Source organism: Cajanus cajan, chromosome 8 (assembly GCF_000230855.2).
Source record: "Cajanus cajan strain Asha chromosome 8, NIPB_CcT2T_4, whole genome shotgun sequence".
NCBI lineage: Eukaryota > Viridiplantae > Streptophyta > Magnoliopsida > Fabales > Fabaceae > Cajanus > Cajanus cajan.
In genome coordinates this window covers 25,690,549-25,714,624 of record NC_138524.1, presented here as the reverse complement: position 1 = coordinate 25,714,624, position 24,076 = coordinate 25,690,549, and the positions used below count along the sequence as shown (strand labels likewise).

The 24,076-nt window shown below is 31.9% G+C and overlaps 2 protein-coding genes and 1 pseudogene across 7 annotated transcripts; 2 read left to right on the top strand and 1 right to left on the bottom strand.

Moving 5' to 3' along the window:
* Positions 1–32: 32 nt before the first annotated feature.
* On the bottom strand, positions 33–2,166 carry LOC145950356 (uncharacterized). Its single transcript, XM_083061446.1, has 4 exons — positions 620–2,166; positions 428–513; positions 292–319; positions 33–93 (listed from the first exon to the last, which is right to left on the bottom strand). Exons 1-4 carry the CDS (start codon positions 2,164–2,166, stop codon positions 33–35), a joined length of 1,722 nt encoding a protein of 573 aa, XP_082917572.1.
* Positions 2,167–14,426: 12,260 nt separating this feature from the next.
* Positions 14,427–15,132, top strand: LOC145950355 (cysteine-rich receptor-like protein kinase 7 pseudogene; annotated as a pseudogene).
* A 5,887-nt stretch (positions 15,133–21,019) lies between these two features.
* Positions 21,020–23,696, top strand: LOC109788512 (putative alpha,alpha-trehalose-phosphate synthase [UDP-forming] 10). 6 transcript variants are annotated; one of them, XM_083062671.1, is made up of 5 exons: positions 21,020–21,178; positions 21,449–21,555; positions 22,534–22,568; positions 22,921–23,200; positions 23,276–23,696. In XM_083062671.1, exons 3-5 carry the CDS (start codon positions 22,534–22,536, stop codon positions 23,603–23,605), a joined length of 645 nt encoding a protein of 214 aa, XP_082918797.1. In that variant the 5' UTR covers positions 21,020–21,178; positions 21,449–21,555; the 3' UTR covers positions 23,606–23,696. The 6 variants fall into 6 exon arrangements, 3 of the variants coding, with proteins under 3 accessions (XP_082918797.1, XP_082918798.1, XP_029125099.2); XR_014428697.1 differs by lacking the exons at positions 22,921–23,200; positions 23,276–23,696 and adding an exon at positions 22,682–22,888; XR_014428696.1 differs by lacking the exons at positions 22,921–23,200; positions 23,276–23,696 and adding an exon at positions 22,723–22,879.
* The last annotated feature ends 380 nt before the right edge of the window (positions 23,697–24,076 follow it).

Genomic DNA, 24,076 nt, shown 5'->3' with positions numbered 1-24,076 from the left:
ACTTCAAGATTTTCAACACCATCAAAGCTACCTCATGCATCTCCATCAATGTCCCACATTCTAGTACTCCCTTGCATATATTCTTCACTTTTCCTAGACAAGAATCGCAAATTAGTATGTACATAAACCAAGTCTTCTGCTCTTTTAGGGTTCAACTTATTTCTTTTCAGGGAGTGAATGAAGGAATAAGTACTCCAATTCCTTTCGCAACAAGATGAAGAACTAGGTTGTACAAGAAGCTTTAAAGAAAGCTTTTGAAGGAGAGGGGTAGAAGAACCATGCATTACCTACCAGGATTTAGCATCTAATGTCCATCTATCTTCAATTGAGTCAAAAGAAGCAAAGTTATGAGCTTTTGATGAAAAATAAGCATATTCAAGAGAAACCTTTCTTCTTTCTTCAGTTGTTGTGAAAAGCTTTTTTAAACATTTATTTCTTTCCATAGAAATTTCTTCATCCTCATGTGGGGAAATTCTATTAGGAGCCTCTTGAAGCCATTCATCACTGTAGTACCTGTAAATAAATAAAAAGTTAATAAATAAAAAAATTTAGTAACTATCAAATTATTTATAAATAAGTAATGAAAACAAATAAAAAATATTTAATAGGCTAATTTTACCTAGGATTCAAAGAGTGAGCCATGGAGTGGAGAGGGGTGCAACTCTTAGTCCACCTATCAATTAATATAGAATAATCAACTTCATAAAATGTTGATGTATCATTTAACTTTTTTCCTTCATATCTATATATAGATGTCTTTACTTTTTCTATCATACTATCCCACATCTCATAGACCAAATGAAGTGTGGGACTATCTGTGTCACAAGCCCTAAGCATACTATAAATAGGCTCGGTGAAATTAAGAATATATGTAATTTTGTCCCACCACACATCATTCAAAATAAATTCTTTTGCAGCTTGGGCCTTAGCCACATCATCTTCTCTATAAGAGTTCCATTCTTCACTAATAACCATCGATTGCAAAACACCTTTCAAAAGTTTAAATCTCTTTATCATCACTAGAATAGATGCAAAGCGTGTTTCAGCTATAGCAAGCAATTTTAGAGGTGAACAGTGATTAAAAATTGCCAATCTCATTGAGTGATTCATGATAAAGTTCTTAACAAAAGAAACATCATCAACAACTTGAGTAATCCAATTACATTCAGCATAAGCTACCTCATTCCTTTCAGTATTTTTGGCAGCATATATATTCTTCAATGCAAGGTTCAATGTGTGAACAACACAAGGAGTCCAAAAAAATTTAGGAAAAGAAATTTCAACAATCATTCTAGCACCTTTGCATACAGGAACATTATCTGTTATAATTTGAACATTTTGTTCTCCTATTTCTTTTATAACTTCTATCATCTTATCAGCCATATAATGTTTGTTTTTAATCTCATCAAAAGCATTAATAGCTTTTAAAAATATTGGACCCCCTTCACTTGTAGCCATAAAATTAATTAAAGGTCTTCTTTGGACATTTGTCCATCCATCAGATACTATGCTAACACCTTTTACATTCCAAGTCGATTTAATAGGTTTAAGTAACCTCTCAACTTGTGCCTTCTCTTGTTGTAAGAGAGTTGTCCTCAAGGCATTGTATCCAGGAAGTAGAAAACCATTAAGCATGTGATTTGTAGCAAATGAATAAGAATTCACATAATAGAGATTTTTGGCAAGGTTGAAGGGCAATCCAGAAGAATAAAACATTCTAGCAATGAGAGCTTTGAGATTATCTCTATTTTGTAAATTAAATGCTTTCTCCAAAGGACCAATTTTTCTCTTTTTCAATAAAGAATTCTGATGCATTTTCTCTGTAGGTAATGGGACATGCTTAGGTTTCACATTATTTTCAGCCAATTCAACAATTGATTTCAATTCAACCAAATATTGATCATTTACACTTGCACACACATAAATTCCAGTTCCATAAATCCTCAACAAATGAGCTTTAACTCTCGAATAAGAACTTTTATAAACCTTTTGACAAAAATTACAAGACCAACTCTTATTTCCTTCCCCTTCTGAACTTTTATCTAATATGCTAACATAACACCAAAGAGGAGCATGATCATCTTGTATAACATCGACAGAAACGAACTTACTTAGAATTTTAGAATTGTTATTAGAATCAGAACTAGAAGCATTTTCTGTTGACATCATAAATAAATAATTTTTATGCTTCTGAAAAAAAAAAAGTATATCTATGTTAAATTGTTAATTGTTAAATAAATTACACAATTTAAAAATTTTAATCACTTTGAAATATGAATCATAAAAATATAAATTATAAAATATTAAGTAATTTCACAAAGACACTATAACTTGAAAATATTAAAATAATAAATTAAATATTATCAAATATTTTTTTATTTCTAATTTTATATTAATATAAAGAAATTATATAAATATTGAGTATTTAAGTATTTAACTTATTTTAATATTATAATTTCATCTAAATTAGTATATATTAAAAAATTTAAATTAAGAAAGATAATTAAAATTAAAAAAAAACATGTATGTGAGATTGAAATTTTGTTAGTTTAAAAACTAGAAATTAATTTTTTTTTACAATTTTTTTACATTTTAGAGATGTTAAAAAATAATTAAAAAAATTCTAATTATTATTAATTTACAGTTTTACATAAAATTAAAAACTTTTTAAATAAATTATAAAATTAAATATAAAAAATGGTGAGTAATTGTCCTAAATGTGTATAATTACTTAAATAATTATCCTTTTTTTTTAATATTTATAAAATTAATAAGTTTATGCTAACACTTTTTATATTTTTAAATAAATTATAAAATTAAATAAAGATACAAACAACACGGTGAAATAAAAAAAATAAAAAAAGTGAAATGGCATCGGACTCAAGTATTTTGCTTACATTTTAATTTTTTTAATATTATATGCACCTTTTAATTAGTATTTAAGTATTTAACTTATTTTAATATTATATTTTAATATTATAATTTCATCAAAAAGCATATAATGTCACTGACCGCACAACACACTTGTCATTCAAAACTCGAAAGTGAAATATATTTGCCATGCAACATCAGAAAGCAATCAAAGCATAAAGTCAAAATAGGAGAAAACTGAAAAGGAGAAAAGGAGAAAAGCATAAAGCCAATATAGTCTCCGGTTTCCCCCAAAAGTCGAGACCAGAGAGTCGGAGACTCGAGGGAGATATGAGTGCAAGGTGCCGCACTCACTGCGCATCCTCTTTAGGTTTCCATCTCACTGCGGATGACCGAAAGAATAATGGAGAAAAGGAGATTATATGCTTTACCTGGGTCACTGGTGTGTGGTTGTTTTCTAAGTCCGATCAGGTGCCTAAACTCAGCAACGAATCCTATCTGGCTTTGGAATGCAAAGTATCTGCCTCTCAAATTTGTGTTTTCTTGCTATTTTATGCTTGATTTCCGAATAATATTTTCGTACTGGAACAAATCTGGAAAATATTTTTTCTTTTTTTTCTTTTTTTAACAAAATCACTGTGGATACGGATGAGATACATATCTTTCACGTATCAAAACGTATCCGTATCGGATACATATCCGATACGGATACGAGATAAGATTTCACGTATCGGTGCTTCAGAGGTCATCAACTTCTACCTTCATGGAAAGATTAGTGCCACAGTTGAAGCTTAAAGGAAAGCTTCTATTTCTCTTCTCCATTTTTACTTGGCCAATCTCTACCCTTTTTCTATTATAAATTTTGCATATATCTCTTTCAAAATGAAGAGAATACCCATTTTTCATCATTTGGCCAATGCTTAAAAGATTTTCTTTAAGATTGGAAACTAGTAACACGTCCTTGATGAATCTCGTACCTTTCTTTGTCTCCACCATGATAGTGCGTTTGCCTTGAGACTCCATCATGGTGTCGTTTCCCAGTCGAACTTTGACTTTGACAGAGTTATCAATGTCTACAAAGATGCTTTGGTTCTTAGCCATGTGATTGCTGCATCCACTATCAAAGTACCAGCTTCCATCTCTGTTGTCACAAGATTCTTGGTTAGCATAGAACAGATGTTGCTCTTGATTATGCTCTTCGACAAAATTTGCTTGATGTTTATTTTTGTTACGATAGTACTTCTCCACGTGACCAGGTTTATTGCAATAGTGACATATTGGCTTTCCACGATGCCAACAATCTTTTTCTGCATGTCCCGACTTATTGCAAATACCACATGAAGGGTATTTATCTTTTTTGTTTCCAGAGAAATTTCTAGAATCTTTATTTCTAGAATATTCTCCAGCATTTTTCTTTCCTCCATCTTATCTTATGTTTCTAGAATTTTCTTTTTCTTTTCTAGAATTTGCATCATAATTTAACACGACCATTTAACAGTTCCTTATTCCTTTACGGTGTATTTGGATGATCGGGATGTCTTAGCAAATTTTTCCTGAGGTTCTTGGTTAAGCTCTCAATTTCCTGTTGCATCATCTCGCACTTCTTGGCCATCTTTTTGGTAAGCAATATGCACCTGCTCTAGTTTTTCTGTAAACTTCTCTTGCATCATCTCACAATTCTGCCGACATTAAGCGACAATCTTGTTCATCTTAAACTGCATCTCTAGTTCTTTTTGCCCAATATGTAGAACATCACACTTCTATATGCACTCTTCATCACTAAATTTGCTCAGGTAAACATGCAAGTTCCAATGTACCATCTTAATTTCTTGTATTTTAGAATATGCACTTAACTTAGGTAATCAGACGGCCAGATAGTGTAGAGGGATATAACATATAACCTTAGTTTCCTATTTCTATGCAGTTCTACCTCTACACAATGGATATAAAGGATACATATATTGGGATATGCAACTGCCATGGCCATGTGGAACGGAAAACATTACAATAATTGGTGACAAAGCTAGCGAGAATAAAGAAAAGGAATTATATCAATTCATCAAATTTCAGAGTATTGCTTAGGAGAATTGACATCCCAAGGTTTCATGAGACTAACGAGGAGAAACTTATAACTTAAATAGGAAGTCATCCATGACCATAAACTAACTTTTAATCTGTTATTCATAAATAGTTGAATGACCCAAATTTGTAGCTTTCATTTATCATAATAAGGAGAAATTTTCATTTGATATGCCTCTTATTATATGTGGATAAATAAATAGATAATTTACCATAATATTTGTATGTATTTGTTATGAAAGATCAAATAAAATCCAAAATAGAATAGCAAATTTGCTTTTTTTTTTTTTTTTTTTTAAATTTTGGTATGGGATAAGAAATATGATTTAATATACTATTAAGTAAAGTTATACTTAATGAATGTGACTCAATTGACAAAACAAATACAAACTGAACTTTTGAAAGATGTCATAGCTCTCTAATTCTCATAAAATATATCTTTAGAGAGATAATGATGTGATTAAAGGCGAAATCCGAGGTTAGTCTCATTGTCAGGTGAAAGGGCTGAAACTTGTAAGAAAATCTCGAGAGATTGTAATGAGTAGCAAAAGAAATAACTCGGAAAGTTGTATTACAGAGAAGAACCGGAACAAAACTAAGTGTTCCGGTATGCCTAAAAGTTTCACATCGCTTAGGAGTCGAGGCTAAGGGTAGTTTATAAACACCTTTCCTTCTTAACCCACCGAGGCGCCTTTTCAAGGACAAAACCGTGAAGGCCCAAACGAGCGCCAAAGCGGACAATACCTCGGATGTGGTGACCCTAACGATGACAGCGGACTTACGGTAGGAACATTGGCACTAGAAGGAGGGCCCAGGTCACTCTTGTCCCTTAGCATCGAATGGGGGGCTTGTTCCGGTATGCCTAAAAGTCCCACATCGCTTAGGAGTCGAGGCTAAGGGTAGTTTATAAACACCTTTCCTCCTTAACCCACCGAGGCGCCTTTTCAAGGACAAAATCGTGACGGCCCAAACGAGCGCCAAAACGGACAATACCTCGGATGTGGTGACCTTAATGATGACAGCGGACTTATGGTAGGAACACTAAGAAATTGTCTCTTAGCTTAGTTAACCAACCTTGTTTGTAAATTGGTTCATAATAATACTTATCATTTTTTTCTTTTCTTTTTTCTTTCGTGGATCTTCCCTTTTCCTTTTCCTCTTGGTTTATAAAAACCTTAAACAAACATGCATACGTACCCCTTGTATTATGTGATAAAAGTCTAACTCGTTGACCATAATAAAAAATAGTGAAAGCCTAACTCAATATTGGCGACCATTAAAAAATTGATGATAATTTCAAGGAAAATAAACAATGGATACTCATCACGTCATCTAAAACTTAAATTGCACTGCACATGCATGTACCATTCATGGGCAACTGTTATTCAACGTATAAGATCATCAGCAACTTTTTTAATATTCCACTTTCGATCCAGATTGCGTATCTTTTTTTAACTTAATTTCCCCTTTTAAAGAATTTATTTTAATAAAATTGGGACAAATATTACCCGAGTAAAGAGTCATTTTACTTCGTGAAAGTGGTAAGCATGGTCGCATCCGTCTCCAAAAAAACCTCTAAAAAAATGCCAAATAATTTCTTAAAATGTTAAATAAACTTCTACACTTAATTATTTATTAGATTTTGTATCTCTATATATATATATATCAATATTATTATTACCTTAGTCTTAGCTCAAGTTCAAGCATTATTAAATTCCCATCCTTAAGTAAGGTCTTGATCATGTTTACTCAAGAGATAACGTTGCTAACATTTCAACGCAATAATATTTAAATTTTGCTAGTGTATGTGGGTCGTGATCTGCATTCTGCACAACTGTCATCACTCTATTTTCAACGGAAGACTTGAAAATTAAAGGAAAGTTCCGGTAATTTGTGCGTACATTTCCTCTAACAAACAATTCATAACATGTGTGCGCGCCTTACCAAGTGCCGCAATGGACCCCAAACAAAGTCAACCCTCAATCAAACAGTGCTCGTCACATATTCATTCGAATCTCGAAAATTCTCTACACTGCATCGAAATGAAAACTCCTTCTCCTCCTCTCACGCTTTGGTGATCTTGCTGATTTTCGAGATATAAAAAGTGGGCAAGATTTATATGTACGAGTTGCCACTTCGGATACGGGTAAGGTTTATATCATATCCTTCTCATTTCTTACCATACTACTTTAATCTTACAAAATTAACTTATAAAGTAAAAATATTCTTTATTTATGTTCTAACCTGAGATTGATACGGGAGCGATCTATCGATGAGATTGTTGAGCCTCCTTTTCTTCATAAGCTGATCACTCCGAGATGGGATGATACTTGCAAAAGAGACTCCAATACTTAAGTTATTCTTTATAGGTGAGTGGGTCTCGCATATATAATGCACGTACCTTAGTGTGAATTAGGATTTTTCCCTTAGGCGAGAGTAAGATTGATCATGGCCCTGGATTGACTATGACCCAATAGATCGTGGGCTTGCCTGTTTAGATGATGTTATTGGGTGACATGGTGTCGAGTTGGACTTCGGCACCCGATGTGGGTAGTACAATTTATATATCAACTTGTAAAATAATAGTTATTATCTATTTATATATTATATGATCAGTCGATGTGAAATATATAACTTATTTATACTTATATATCATCCTACTAATTGATATGAAACCTATAATACATTTCCTATCAATGGTACACTCCTTATAGTAAGTGATTCGACTTTCTTATAATAAGTAATTTGATAAAATTAACAATAATCAATAATTAATTGATATGAAATTTTTAACACATTTTCTATCACAGGTACATTTCTTATAGCAGGTGATTCAACTATTTTATAACAAGTAATTTCGTAAGATTAACAATAATTAATAATTACTGAAATAGACTCTAATACTATTTTAAAGAAGTGAGTTAATAAATTAATATAATTTTACAAACTAAGACTTCTATCCATTTATATACACTAATATAATTATCGAAATCTCTTATACTAAATAAAAAAAATCTGATTTAACTATTTTGGTCAATTCTCCAATTTCTAATGATATATTAATTTGTTGAACATAACTTTATTGCGGAGTCACTTGTGCTTGTTTTCTTTGTCTGCAGATGGTAAACATGGGAATCAGAAAAAGGTAATCTTACCGGTTACAATTATAGCTTCGCTGGTTCTTGTGATGTTATCAGCATTCTGTTTCTACAACACCAAGAAAAAATATAAAGGTAAATTTCTTAGCCAGAATATACTTTATATTTCACAGATTAATTCTAAAGCTTAAAACATCTACACACATTCCTTGTAAAAATAAAAATAAAAATCTACACACATATTGTAAAAAAAAAAAAGAAATCCACACATATAGTCCATATATATATATATATATATATATATATATATATATACAAAATTTATATTTAATATAAAGTTATTAAGCGGTGTAACACTTATTAAAATTAGACTGATATCATTTGAACCCTCCTCGTATATAAATATCTCCCACATAATTCCTGTTTGAAACTCTCTCTCCACGTTCAAAGTCTAAAAAAGCACAGAAACTACAACAGATTGCTTCTCATTTAACGTAAAAAAATCGTGTTATTATCCGTTTCCAAACACGCTCATAATAAACCTCATCAATTCTTCTTGTTATGCTTATTTAAGGACTTTAGGTGTGATCTCTCCTTAGTAAGTGAACTCGATCAAATAGAATACTACATCCACGTTTGTAAAATCGTGCCACTTAATGTAATAAGATATATATTCATGATTTGATACATTTTCCATTTCTCCATTTAAAATATTAATCAATTAAAATTATTTTATATATGATTTTTAAAATAATTATTACCAAAATCAATAACTTATCATAAGTGACAATATAATTTAATATGGGATATGCTATACGGGTTATGCTCTCATGCATAATTCTTGAGATTATTTCCTCAATTAGAATATTTAATTTGGCGTATATTTTGTCCGTTTTGATTCTCCTTTATCGTAGAATAATACCAAATCATATCAAGGATATGAGAGAGATAATTTAGCCTGTATACTTGTATATAATTACCTATTGATCAATAGAATGAGAGACGATTCTTTTCCATAACTTTATTATGGTATCAGAGCGTACAAAGTCTCGGTGAGAACGTGTGATAAAACTCTTCTCATGGATAAAGTTGAGATGGAGAAGAAGACCGAATTGGTGGAAAAGATGCCTTCACCATATGACTTGCATGCAAAAGATAATTTAGGAAATTTGATTGGAGGAAGAAATGGAGGTTTTCGAGCAAATGCAATCCAAGTGAATGGAGAAACCAATGGGTCTAACGTAAATGCATTGAGTGGACTAAGTTCTGAACAATGGCAAACTCTAAAGGATTTGTTGAACAATCACAAAGGAACCACAAGTGACAAAATGACAGATAAACATAGTGAGTGGATCATAGACACAGGTGCCTCTAGCCACATGACAGGAAACTTGAGTTTATTATGTGGGCTAGGAGACGTAGTTGGGTGTCTAGTGAGACTTCCAAATGGAAAACAACTGATGGCAAACAAAGAAGGGACAGTGACACTTGATGGAGGATTGAAAGTGGAAAATGTGCTTTATGTGCCAACATTGAGTTGCAACCTGTTGTCTATTTCTCAATTGACAAATGAAACAAATTGTGTTGTCTATTTCACTAACAACTTATGTGTTATGCAGGATTGCACTTTGAAGATGCTGATTGGAGTGGGTGAACAACGAGATGGACTTTACTTCTTTAAAGGAATCCGAAGTGAGAAAGCACACAAAGCTAATGGAACTTGCGAACTTAATCTGTAGCATCAACGCATGGGGAACCCTTCTTTCAAGGTCACTAAATTAGCTTCCAACATGAGGTGTGATAACGGTATTTTAAAGAACAAACCATGTGATGTATGTTTACGGGCTAAGAAAACTAGAGATGTCTTTCCATTAAGTACAAATAATGCTAGTGATAGTTTTGAATTAATACACTGTGATTTGTGGGGGCCCTATAGAACTCCCTCTTCTTGTGGTGCTTCATATTTTTTGACAATAATGGATGATTTTTCTCGTGCTATTTGGATTTATTTGATTTCTGATAAAAGGAAAGTGTCACGTACATTGCAGAATTTCTTTGCATTAATAGAAAGACAATTTGGTAAACAGATTAAAGTGCTACGTAGCGATAATGGTATTGAATTTACATGTTTGAGAAACTACTTTCATGAACACGGGATAGTATTTCAAACATCTTGTCCAGGAACCCCACAACAAAACGGAAGAGTAGAAAGAAAGCATAGACACATTCTTAATGTTGCTCGTGCTCTACGATTTCAAGGTAATCTCCCTATTTCTTTTTGGGGTGAGTGTGTCTTAACAGCTGGATACTTGATTAATCGTACTCCCACTCCAGTGTTGTCTGGAAAAACACCATATGAGATGTTATATGGTCAAGCCCCCATGTATGAGCATTTAAAAGTTTTTGGTTGTTTATGCTACGCACACAACTTGGATAGACATGGTGATAAGTTTGCTAGTCGAAGTCGAAAGTGTATCTTTGTGGGTTACCCCTATGGGAAGAAGGGTTGGAAATTATTTGATTTAGATACTCAATGCTATTTTGTGTCTTGTGATGTTGAGTTCTTTGAAACAGAGTTTCCTTTCACACCTACAGTTGGGGTCAAATATGATTTATCTATGGATTCTTCGTTAATGAACGATACATTGGATAATGATGATGATAATGATTTGGATAATGACACAAGGATGGGAGAAAATACACTCAATGAGGTAGTTGTAGGTTCTGAAGTGAGGGGGGGAACTGTTGCCTTAGATAGTGAGAGAAGTGATGAGCTCGTAGAAGAAGGAAATAATCCAACTCCTAATGTTGACTCACTGGAGCTTGTTCGTCAAAGTAGTTTGGAGGAACTAGGAAGAGGTCATCGTACCAAATTGCCTTCCGTGAAGCTTCGTGAGTATGTAACTCACACCATAAAGAAGTTAAGTCCATCTCCAAGTCAATCCACTTCACAGTATTCTTCAGGTACTCCCTATCCTATATCTCACTATATAAGTTGTGAAAATTTCTCTGAAAAGCATTGCAGGTTTGTTGCTGCTATTACTCTAGCCCGAGAACCCACTCATTATGCTGAAGCAGTGCAAGATGCCAAATGGAGGCTTGCAATGCAGCAAGAACTTCATGCACTAGAAGCCAATGGAACATGGTCTCTAGAAACTCTACCGTATGGGAAGAAACCTCTTGGTTGTAAATGGGTATACAAGATCAAGTATAATTCAGATGGCACGATAGAGCGATACAAGGCGAGGATGGTTATTCTCGGGAATCATCAAAAAGAAGGGGTTGACTATACTGAGACATTTGCCCCTGTTGTCAAAATGGTTACGGTTCGCCTTGTTCTTGCTGTTGCAGCGACAAAGAAGTAGGAATTGCATCAAATGGACGTACACAATGCTTTCCTTCATGGTGATCTACATGAAGATGTCTACATGAAGCTTCCTCCAGGCTTTCATGCTTCTCAACCGAACCATGTTTGTAAATTGAAAAAGTCTTTATACGGTTTGAAGCAAGCCCCTCGTTGTTGATTTGCCAAATTATCATCTGCTTTGATAAACTTTGGATTCCGTCAATCAGGTTGTGACCACTCACTCTTTACTCTTCTTGTCCATGGAGTGCAAATGATGGTTCTGGTATATGTAGATGATTTGATCATATGTGGGAACGATTCCGCTGCAATTCAACGTTTTAAAGAATATCTTAGCAAGTGCTTTCACATGAAAGACTTGGGACATTTAAAATATTTTTTGGGAGTAGAAGTTGCAAGGAATTCAAGTGGAATATTTTTATGTCAGCGTAAATATGCATTAGACATCATTCAAGAAATAGGCCTACTTCGTGCACAACCCGTGGCTACACCTCTTGAGCAGAATCATCAACTTGGACTCGCCACTGGACGCTACATTGATCAACCTGACAGGTATCGACGCCTTGTTGGGCGCCTCATATACTTGTGTTTCACCAGACCGGAATTGTCCTACTGTGTCCATACCTTGTCGCAATTCATGCAACAACCGCGTGAAGAACATTGGAATGCAGCCATTCGAATTGTGAGATACCTCAAAGGAAGTCCTGGGCAAGGAATTCTCCTCAAAAGCACATCTGATTTCCAACTACATGGATGGTGTGATTCCGACTGGGCCGGATGTCCATTAACTCGGCGTTCAACTACGGGGTGGTTTTTGTTCTTGGGTCACTCTCCTATATCTTGGAAAACCAAGAAACAACATATTTTCTCTCGTTCATCTGCTGAAGCAGAATACCGTTCTATGGCTACTACTTGTTGTGAACTTAAGTGGCTTCGGAGCTTACTGGCTGATTTAGGCATTTCTCATAAAGGACCTATGCACCTCCACTGTGATAGTCAGGCTGCTTTGCATATAGCGAAAAATCCAATTTTCCACGAACGGACAAAGCATATTGAAGTGGATTGTCATTTCATTCGTAATGAGATACTCCAAGGCACCATTCAACCATCATATGTTCCGACACAAGAGCAACTTGCCGACATTCTTACAAAAGCCTTGGGACGACATCAATTTCAGACTCTGCTTAACAAGCTGAGCATTTGTAATCCTCACGCTCCACCTTGAGGGGGGGTAATATGGGATATGCTATACGGGTTATGCTCTCATGCATAATTCTTGAGATTATTTCCTCAATTAGAATATTTAATTTGGCGTATATTTTGTCCGTTTTGATTCTCCTTTATTGCAGAATAATACCAAATCATATCAAGGATATGAGAGAGATAATTTAACCTGTATACTTGTATATAATTACCTATTGATCAATAGAATGGGAGACGATTCTTTTCCATAACTTTATTATAATTGATTATAGTATAAAAAAATTCAGTGTGTAAGTTTTTAAAATCATCGTATAATGATAAACTGTGTCATGTATGGCAAATTTCTTAATTTTTATAATGATTATTTTAAAATTTATACTTAAAATGCTTCTGATGAGATGCACCACCATAAAAATTAAAGTTCTAATGTTATTTATTACGAACCAAACATATAGTAAAAGAATATATACATATTTTTTCTATTTTAAATTGAAAGCTTCAATTCCATTTTATGTCTAAATATTAAGCCTCTGACCGACGAATAGATTGGATAATTTTATTTAGACTATAATAGATGAATTAAAAATTTATAAAAGAATTCAATTAGTTCATAATTCATAGAAGAAAATTCATTTAATCCATCTGTTAAAGTTATTTTTATAAGAAAGACATCCGATATCTGTCCACAAATATAATTTTAAAAACTAAACATTTCTTTCGATTAATTATTTCAAAATACTCTCTCATTTATTCATTCAAGTATTTTTAAAATAAAAAATTTTGTTATAACTTTTATATGTCTAATTTACTTTAAATAAATGATTGTTTAGTTTATTCATTTTTAAGATAATAATAAAATAACTAAAACTTAAACGATTTTGAGTAAGTCATAAATATTCTAGAACTTTTTATGAATTAAAAAAATATGAAAAATTCATGTTAGACTAATTTTGATCTATATGTTATAATTAGATTATCTACTAGATTTAAAAATTAAATGGATGGATCATCTTCCGGTCATTCCATCAGATCCAAGTATATATTTTATTTTTAGAAAACAATTGAATGAATTTGATTCATTTTTTCATGAATGGATGACATGAATGATATACAAATGAATTATTTTGTCACCTTTATAAAATATATGCACAATTAATAAAAAAATAATAATTAAATTTTGAGTGTTCAATAAATCCACAAAAGCTCATGCCTCAAAACTAGGGATGACAATGATGCTCCATAGGAGCGAGTAATAGTAAACCCGCCTTCGTCCCGCTGGATGAAAATTGGTCTCATACCTACCCCATATCCGTGTGGGTATCTATTAAGCGAATATCCATGAATTTCTTGAATACTCACGAATATCCATGGATATTTATAAATTTTTTAAGAAATTAAAAAAATTATATTACAAATAATTTTAAGTTTAAATTTAATGTCATTGAAATATTAAAAATAAAAATTCAATGTTAATTTTGAACTTGTATTTAACGTTAATTTTGTTAAAATAATAATAAAAATGCAACATAATCAATAACTTAAAATACATCCATCTCACAAGTAAGTTAAAGTCTCATCACAAAGTTACAATAATTCAATCTCATAATTCCAAATGAAAGAAAACAACTTAAACTACATAAATCTTATTGGTCCAATCAAAGCTAGAAAATTAATCAAATAACATCCAACATAATTGTATAACATGCTTAACACATGTTGGTAACTTTATCAACCTCACTTTTGTAGAAAATAAGATGAGAGAGAGTAGTTTTAGGGTTATGTGGTACAAGGATAATTAGGATATTTAAGAATCCAAAAATTTCAGATTTTGGTCTTGCTAGAATGTGTGGAAGTGATCAAGTTGAAGGAAGTACAAGTGTCATAGTTGGGACACAGTAAGTATCTTAAATATTGATGCTAAAGTTATACAATATTAATGATTAATGGAATATAAAATTAAATTTTGTGTGGTTCATTTTAGTGGCTACATGGCACCTGAATATGCCATTGATGGATTATTTTCTACAAAATCGGATGTGTTCAGCTTTGGAGTACTATTGCTAGAAATTATTAGTGGAAAGAAAAACAAAGCATTTACCTACCTTGATCACAACCATAATCTTATTGATCATGTAAGTAACATAAAATACAACATGATTTTCCTATAATAAATAAGCATATATATATAACCAATGTATTAAATTATTGTAGGCATGGACATTATGGGAAAATGGCACTCCAGAGAAATTAATTGATGCTTGTTTGGAAAACTCTTGCAATATGTTTGAAGTTGTACGATGCATTCAAATTAGTCTTCTATGTCTACAACATCACCCAAATGATAGGCCGGATATGACATCAGTTGTTGTGATGTTGACTAGTGAAAATGTTTTGCCTTCACCTAAGGAACCTGGTTTCTTGATTAGAAGGGTCTCAGATGAAGGAGAATCATCTTCTAATAAACACACATCTTATTCAATCAATGAAGTAACTGTATCAATTTTAAATGCTAGATAAAAAGTAGCTTACTTCTAGTTTTTTTGTAAATTATGTAACTAATATTTTGATCTTGAATTGTTTGTTAGTCATCATAATTAGTTATATGCCAAAATATATATATATATATATTAACTTTTTTAAATGAACATATTGGCAAATTAATTTAGTTATGAGCTTGCATATACAATAAATGATGAGGTCTAGCATTCAAAACTAAAACAAGTTTTCCACAATGGGAAACTTATATGACAATGTTAGACGAGTAACTTAAAAATGGATGGTTGTGATTGTTTTGAAGTTATCATATATATGTTATTTAGTAGTTTGGATTTTTTGATACATTAATATTTCATATGGATTTCTAAAGCACTGTATTGTTATATTCCTTTCCCATTTTTAGGATTTAGGGTTCATGTAAACTTTGGATTTCACCATCATTACATCAAAGTTTGGTACAAGTGAACCAAAATCGCAATTTGACAATTCCTTTTCTAAAATTGAATTTTAGGTTTGAAAATTAATAATGTAGAGGTTGGCATTGGGGATAGGCTAAACTAAAACCATAATCCCACACTCCCTTTTCTAAAATTGAAGTTTGGGTTTGACAATATATTGACCATGCAGTAGAGTTAAAACAAACACAAAAAGGGGATTTCAACAAAAATAAACTTCATTTTTAATAAATAGCAAGGAACACAGATAAGCTAAAAGAGGTATGTGAAACAAAGAACATATATGTTTTACACTGATTCATCTCTACCGTTGAGTCTACGTCCAATTTTGATCAACATGATTTGATTTCACTATCTTTAACAAAGATACAAAAGTATTATTTCATAAGTTACTTTTGCCTCAATCTAAGTGTTCTTTAATTTGTCTCTTTTAGCAAAATATCAAGTATTATTTCAACACAAAGCCTCTCCAAACTTTAAATACACCAAGTAGTCTTTAAACATAGCGACTTTTTAGGCTTCAAATTAACTAAAACACATAGTTTAAGCTATTGAAAAAAAAAACTAACAAAGTTTCATCTTTATCAAAAGACATGATACAACAAATAAGTACTAAGAGATTACTATAGAGAGATTGAATGTTTTCAAATCAAAGTAATAATTTTTTAATCTAATCTTCACACACACAGACACATGCATGCACACACACACATATATATATAATATTGGTAATTTTTGAAGATGACCATTGCAAATCCTTCAAGTATCACTTATAATCTTGCTTCGCCTTAAATTGTATATTATCCTTCAAGCCTATTCTAAGGGTTCTCACTCATCCTTATCTTAATTATTCAATCAATTTAATTACCAATTCATTTTAATTGTTTAAATCATAAATTAAAACCTAATACCAATTTCTTGCATCTTTAATTACTCAATTAATACTCCAATTGCTCAATCTCTAATTATATTATCCAATTTTCATCCTATCCTATAAATTTGGGGTTTAAAGGACTAGAAATACATCCTCTACAACATTACCTTAAGGTTAAACCCAAACACAAAGAGAATAAAGTCTTTTTTCCCACTTCACGCTTGGTACCACGAACCTACACACCCGACCTGATCATGAATTCTACACTTCGTAGAATCACAGTTTAGGGTTCAACAATCCCTCTAACGCTCTCAATACTTATCATCTTAATTCCCCCAATCAATTGTTAATTCTTTTGTAATACTTCACTTTTTTTTGTTAAGTACATAGAAAAAAAATTCAAATGTGTGAAATTGATGCATTTAAGGAGTAATTTGATTGTTACATCCATGCACGACTATGCTTGTCTAATGCACAACTATGCTCCAAAAAAATTCACACCAAGAAGCACGCCAGTGTTAAGAAGCATGACCATGCTTATTGACACACACAAATATGCTTCTACTTTATAATAACCAACAAAGCACGCCCTTGCAAACAGAGAAACATAGTTGTGTTGTGAAGCACAACCGTACTTACTGACATGTACAATCGTGTTTGGCTGACGAAGCATACCTTTCTTGTTGAATAAGCATGCTAGTGTTCCCTCTACCTTGCATTGAAGCATGCCATGAACACAACCATGCTTTCTAAGATGGACGACCGTGCTTAAAAGTCTACTATAAATTTGGCTATAAATAGGGATATCAAGACCACATTGTAATCATCTAGTTTTTAGATTTAGTTTCCCATATATTTTTCTCTTTTTATTGCATTCATTATTGAGGTTCTATAAGAGGCTAAAACTCGAATCCTCAAAGTTAATTTTGGTCACAAAATACTTAGTCAAGAATTAATTTTATTTTAAGATTTAATTGTTTAAATATTAGATATTTTTAATATTTTTCTTTGTTGAGATATAACACAGGGAGAAAATACTTTTGAAATTACAAGTCTCAAAGAGAAATCATGACTCCAAGCTACATAAAAGACCACTCTAAGTTAGTGAAATTCGCTCAAAACAACCAAATTATAGCTCAAAAAGAACTATTTGGGTGCTTTGAGTGAGTGAAATTCGCTTCGAGCTACCACTATTTTTACTCTAAGTGAGAGCGCTCGCTCGAAGCTACCATTGATCTCACTTTGAGCTAGCACTTCACTCGAAGCTACCATTAAGCTCATTCTAAGCTAAAACAAAATAGAAAAACATCATTAGAAGCACACACAAGCTTGCTTAGGGCGAGCCACATGGGTGTTCTTAGCAAGTATATTTGACCTAAAAGTCTATTAAAAAATATTATAAAAATAGGGTCTTTAAGATACCTCAAAATCAATCAATCAAATATTTTTCCGAGCACAATTTTAGAGAGATTAGAGAAAGTTCTTGTGAGAGTTTTCTTGCAATCAAGATTCGATTAAAGATCCATATTCTCTTGTGTAATCCTTAGTTATGAGTGGTTAAGTCCTCTACTATTGGAGATTGATGTAACTATTGTACTTATGTAATCTTTATCATTCTCATTCAATACATTATTTTTATTTAGTTAATCACTTTTACTTTATACTTAATGCTTATTTTGCTCAATGCATGGTTTTATAATTTTATATAAGGTTGGAAAACCTCTTTAGAATTATGATTTAGGTAAAATGTTGATGATACTTATTTCCTAGAAATAGGGGGTAAGCCTTATTAGTCAATTTTTAGGTCCCTAACCCTAACACATGTTGCTAAACAAAAATTATCAAGGAATTTGGATTTTTCTTAAACATCCTAGAGTTTCTTGCTAAGGAATTAGGGTTTAATTTATTCAAGGATTATTGAATTAACTGTATAATTTCTAATGTTGAATGAAAAATTGGGAGGATTTATATGAGGAAGGTTCGTGAAATCAATATTTGACCTTTCTTCTTCTTCTTATTATTATTATATAAATTTAAATTCTTCATTACTTTGTTATATGCTTTGTAATTCCATAATTTTATAAACTTCTTATATTTCATGTTAAATAATTTTAAATTTCTTTAATCATCTATTTAGTATCAAAATTACATTAAACAATTATATATAGCTCAAGTCCTTGTAGATTCAATAACTTAGACTTCTGTCCAGTTTAATATGTATGACAATTGATATACCTGCCAAATGCATATCAGGGGACTTATGATATGTTTCAACACTCTAGCACCTTTTCTAGGTGTCAAGAGATGTCTCTAAATAATATGCTTGTGGTTGAATTATTTGATGAATGGGGAATAGATTTCATGGGTCATTTTCATGTATCCTTTAAAAATGAATATATTTTGGTTGTTGTGGATTATGTTTCTAAATGGGTGGAGCCTATGACTTTACCTACTAATGATGCTTAGGGTGTGGTGAAATTTTTAAAGAAAAATATTTTTTTCCCAATTTAGGACACCCCAAGAAATCATAAGTGACGGAGAATCACATTTTTGTAATAAATTATTTGATAATTTATTGCAAAAGTATGATGTAACTCATAAGGGTTTCCTTTACAGAAACTCTTAGATTTTCAGAAAAATTGATGTGTATTACCTAACCTTTCCTCCTCTCTCTTATTAATAAGACTCCAGGTTGGGCTAAAGAGCGCAAACCCAAGGCTTCCAACACACCCATGGTTTATCTTTATTTTATTTAATAAAAACATCCACCAATTATATTAAGTTTTATTAGTAAATTAGTTAAGTCCACCATATAAATATTGTTAAAAATACTTATTTTATTTTTATTTTTGAAAAACAGAATCTTACATTACTCAATATTAAAATATGCTTAATTATAAATTATCACATATAAATAATTAATAAAGAAGTTATGTAGTCAATTAATGAGTTAAATACATTAATTATCAACGTGCTTAAAGAGTAGTAAGGCTTCTTATTTTAATTGGTTTTTAATGTTTTAAAGGTAACCATCATTAACTAATTATAAAATAACTGGTTAATTAAAAGTAATTATAAAATTTTAACTATTTTATGTTTTTAAAATAAATCCAATTATTATTTCTTTTAACTAATTAGTTACGGTTAACTTCTTAGATATAACTGGTTATTTATATTTTAAAAATAGTTTAAAAAAAACTAAATCCTTCGACTCTCTGATTTTCTCTCTTTCTTTGGTTCTGCTCTCGTATGAACTGTAAATTAGAAATTGAAAATTTTAAATTGTGAGGTGCAAGGAAATGAAATTGCATTTGCATTCCCTAGTATGAATTGTCAATGTCATAGTTAAGTTTTATATTGAGTTTTCTTTGATTTTTAAATCCCTAGATTGTATTTCATTTTTCTAATTTGTGATGTTTTTGGAGCAATTGATGATTTGTTAATGATTATATTCACTTATTATTTCTAATATAGAGTCTGGTTGGGTGGAATGGTTTTCAAGTAGGAGTGTCAAAGCATCATAGTTGCTTGATATTTTGCTAACTAGGGTGGTATCAAAGATTGTGAAAATAAGTCTCTAATGACAAGATATTAAACTATATAGCAAATTTTTGTTACCAATTAGGTGAAATTATTATCTAAGCTTATGAATTGTAATCTTTTTGCACGGTTTATTTTCTTTCCTTAATTTATATTGAGATAAAAGAAAGTTATTTGAGTTTTTTACTGCCTTTTTTATTTTCAGCATGAAACAGGCATTCATCTTATTAGATTACTTTTTTTTTACTTATAAAAAACTACTATAGGAAGCAAAAAGGAAGTTTGGGGAGATTTTGTCTACATTTGAATTTCTAGATGGCCAGTCTAGGAATTTTGTAACCTCAAGTGATATTTTGTGATATAATTAATCTATGTGATGATTGCTACTTATAATGCATTGAGGTTGTCTAACTTTACATTTGGAGTTAACTTTCTGCTTGGTATTACCATATAGCCTTATACAAGAGTGCAAATGATAGTGTAGCAGTCATACATCACAAAATTGATGTGCAAATGATAGTAAATTTTTTGTGCGTGTGTGAATAAAGTCCTTACATTTTAACTTGGTGGACTTTATCATTTTTAGCATAGTAAATTACTCTATCTTTTTTCTATTTTGAATTTTGATCAATTATATACCTTTATTTAAATTGTAACTAGCAATCCTCAACATAAACTAGTGCAATTTGGTATGTTAATGGATTTTTTTAATTTTGTATTTTGTTCCTTCTTCATCTCAATCTTCTGCTAGCATTAAAAAGTTGGACCAACTACTTCAATTTTTTAACGGTTGGGTTCAAGAATGAATTTTAGGATTTATTAAATTATAAATAGTGGAGGTTATTTTGCGGAGGTTTTAAAAACCTCTTGAAGTTATTAAATTAGGTGAAAACATTACAATATTTTTTATTTTATTTACGGAAGTTTATAACCTCTTTTAATTAAATTATATTTTCCCTCTTAAATTCTAATTTTTTTCTAAAATAATTTTTTTTTCCGCTAAATCTACCCGCGCGCCTCCTATTTGTCTGAAGAGTGAAGAAAAATCAGAATCCCCTTTTTCAAAGAAATGAGAAAACCCTAAACCCGTGCGTTCTTGCGTTTCTCCGTCGTCATCGGCAATGGCTTCCCCTCTTCCGAGAATAACAGCATCGGTTTGCTCCGCGCCCTTGGCATCTCCCACAACCACCTCCTATACGTACGTTTTTCTTTTTCATTCTCAATTTTCTAACTAACTTTCTCTCTTTCTCATTCTTCTCTTTGATGCGTTGGAAATAATGAATGTGATTGGTATTCTCATTCTTCTCTTTGTTTTTCTTGTGTTCTTGTGATTATGCACAATTTGATGAATCTGAGTTAGAACTCAAAAATGTATGATTCTGGGATGTGAAATGACAGTTTGTGGTTTATTGATGCTGCATGGTTTTCTCTTGGGCATTATTTGTTTATTTTGTTCTTTGAAATGCAGGAGTCTTCTTTCTTGTTTGGCCTTGGGTACATTGTTGCAGCTGTATCTCTTTATGATGAATACAACAATGATATTCTTGACTTGAAAAAAGGATCCTGCTTCCCAAGGTTTCATTCTGCAATGCTTTCTATTGTTGACTTCTAACTCTGTTGCGGTATCAGATTAGGACTTGCTATATTTTTGGTCTATTTGAGAGTTTTTGGTTTTCTTACTAGACATAATTTTGGCCCTTGCATCCATCTAATTCTAGGTTTCATTTGGTATGCCTACATGCTTTTACCCGCAAATTTACTTGTACTTTGGTAATGTGCCCTGAGATGTTGATTTGATAGATTTCAGTTCCAGCTCTTGGGAACTGAAACTCTGTTTGGCTTGTGGGAATAGAAAATATTAATGCAGTCATGTTTGTGATTCGGCTTTGTCAATGAGAAGTATTTTGGGAGGATAGTTTAATGCATAAATATTAGTGTTAATTGCAAGGATTTCTTGATTTAAAGGATGGAGGTTTAGCATATATACATGTTTTAGCTTTGAAGTAACTAATGTTCTGTATTTTGTGTGGAGTGAAAACATTAAACATATTGTTGGATAAGTGGTCGTATTAATTAAAAAATTACTTAAGCCGGGTTTTTCTTATAGCAAGCAACCTTGCTCATATAGGATCAAGTGAACATTGACAAAGTAACTAGTAAATAGAAAACAAAGAGGAGCTAGTGCTTTGAATTCTTACTTTTCTGGAATCGTGCTGGTGTGTTTCACCCAACTCACCAAAACACATGGTTAGTTAAAATAACAGGGACATGTTCATTCTTTAATCTTGTTTGTTGCTAGAGGCATGTGTGAGAAGATTGAGGTTCCGTTTTGATTATTGGGGCATTTTGTTCCTTGTTGCAAGCGGGCACTTTGAATTTATTTGATTGGAGATGTTTAGTTTGGTACTAATGTTAATATGTGCATTTTGATGGAAGCGATCAGTTTTGTTTAGAGGATATTGGATACAGGGAGGTTATTGTATATGTGTAAACCCAACGTACTTAGTTTGGTACTAATGCTGTGCATTTTAATGAATGCTTTGGTTTGTGCAGATGGCAGTTAATGAATGCTTTGGTTTATGCATCAGGTAGTCATTCCATTACACGAGCTAAAATCAGTGAATCCTTCATCAAATTTTAACTTGAAATTTCATTGCTAAGCCTAAATTAAAATGTAGACAATGCTAATCGAAGGTTACAGTGAAATTTTCACAGCAATATTTGTTTTATCCACTTCTCCAGTTGGCTCTGGAAGTCCTCTTAGGCACAATGAACTAAATATGCGTTCTGCTTCGGGAATGAGGAATTTAGCTGGGGTCATGGGACCTTGGCATGTAGATATGGGAACATTGATGAAAGTTTTGCTTCTTCTCTGCGTATGTTACTCTTATTATGTACTTAAGATCATTTGTCATATAATAATAACCTTCTATGTGACAGAGGGTATTGGAGTCCACAGTCAACTTGGGAAAAAAATCATATAAGTACCAATTTTTCTGGGAAAGAAATTGTTGAACCTGTGATGAGAATGTATACTGAGGCAACAGATGGCTCTTATATAGAGACCAACGAGAGTGCCTTGGTATGGCACTACTATAATGCTGATCCTGATTTTGGATCTTGGCAAGCCAAGGCGCTATTGGATTATCTTGAAATTTTTTTTGCAAATGAACCCTTTGTTGTAAAGAAGGGAAAACATATTATTGAAGTCAAGTCACAGGTACATATCTATCTCTTCATTTCTCAACATATGACTATTCTCATGTGTTTTAATATTGGTTAATCAACATTGTAGGGGATTACTAAAGGGCTAATTGTAGAGGACATCTTGTCCCAGATGACCAAGAAAGGGAAATCCCCATATTTTGTACTGTGCATAGGGGATGATAGATCTGACGAGGATATGTTTGAGAGCTTACTAACCAAAGCTTACGGTGGAACCTCTTCTCCTGCACCAGAAATCTTTTCATGCACTGTTGGTCAGAAACCAAGTAAAGCTAAGTACTACTTAAATGATACTGAGGATGTGATGGGGTTGCTTCAAGCTCTTGGTACCATTTCAGGGCCCAAATCATCATTTCCTGAAGAATTACTTGTATACCTTATAGTTGTCCATTTTATTTAGGAAGAATTATGAAAAATAGGACATTCAGTAATATAAATCTTTGAACTATATGTTGTGTTTTTGGTTATTAGTAATGGAATTTCTTCATCCATTTTATGTGTATTTTTTTTTTCATTAAGTTTCTTATAAATATCAAAAGTGAAAATGGGAAATTGTAATACATGTAGATTATGCAATTAAAATGAGTATAAATTATTATACACAGGAAAATAGGGAGGATTAGAAACTCTACAAAAATATATTGATTAATGATTATAATAGTTAATTTACTTTAAAACTTCCACTAAATAATCTTTACTGTTATTCCACTTTAAAGCCTCTAGTAAAAAAATTCTCCTTTAAAAAACTGCTACAGCTAGCATAACTTTAAAACCTCCTTTAAAAAACCTCCACTATTAGTGTAGGTTTAAAACCTCCTTTAAAAAATTACCATAGCTTTAAAACCTCCTTTAAAAAACCTCCACTATTAGT

Bases quoted from the DNA above. Each gene is read 5' to 3' on its own strand.
- LOC145950356 (XM_083061446.1), bottom strand. From the start codon at position 2,166: ATGTCAACAGAAAATGCTTCTAGTTCTGATTCTAATAACAATTCTAAA. The intron at 320-427 runs GTTTAAAAAAGC...ACTCAATTGAAG, and splicing joins TTCTATGGAAAGAAATAAAT to ATAGATGGACATTAGATGCT. The intron at 94-291 runs GTAGGTAATGCA...ATTCTTGTCTAG, and splicing joins ACATTAGATGCTAAATCCTG to GAAAAGTGAAGAATATATGC.
- LOC109788512 (XM_029269266.2), top strand. From the start codon at position 22,516: ATGCTTTGGTTTGTGCAGATGGCAGTTAATGAATGCTTTGGTTTATGC. The intron at 22,569-22,920 runs GTAGTCATTCCA...TCTATGTGACAG, and splicing joins TGCTTTGGTTTATGCATCAG to AGGGTATTGGAGTCCACAGT. The intron at 23,201-23,275 runs GTACATATCTAT...TCAACATTGTAG, and splicing joins TTATTGAAGTCAAGTCACAG to GGGATTACTAAAGGGCTAAT.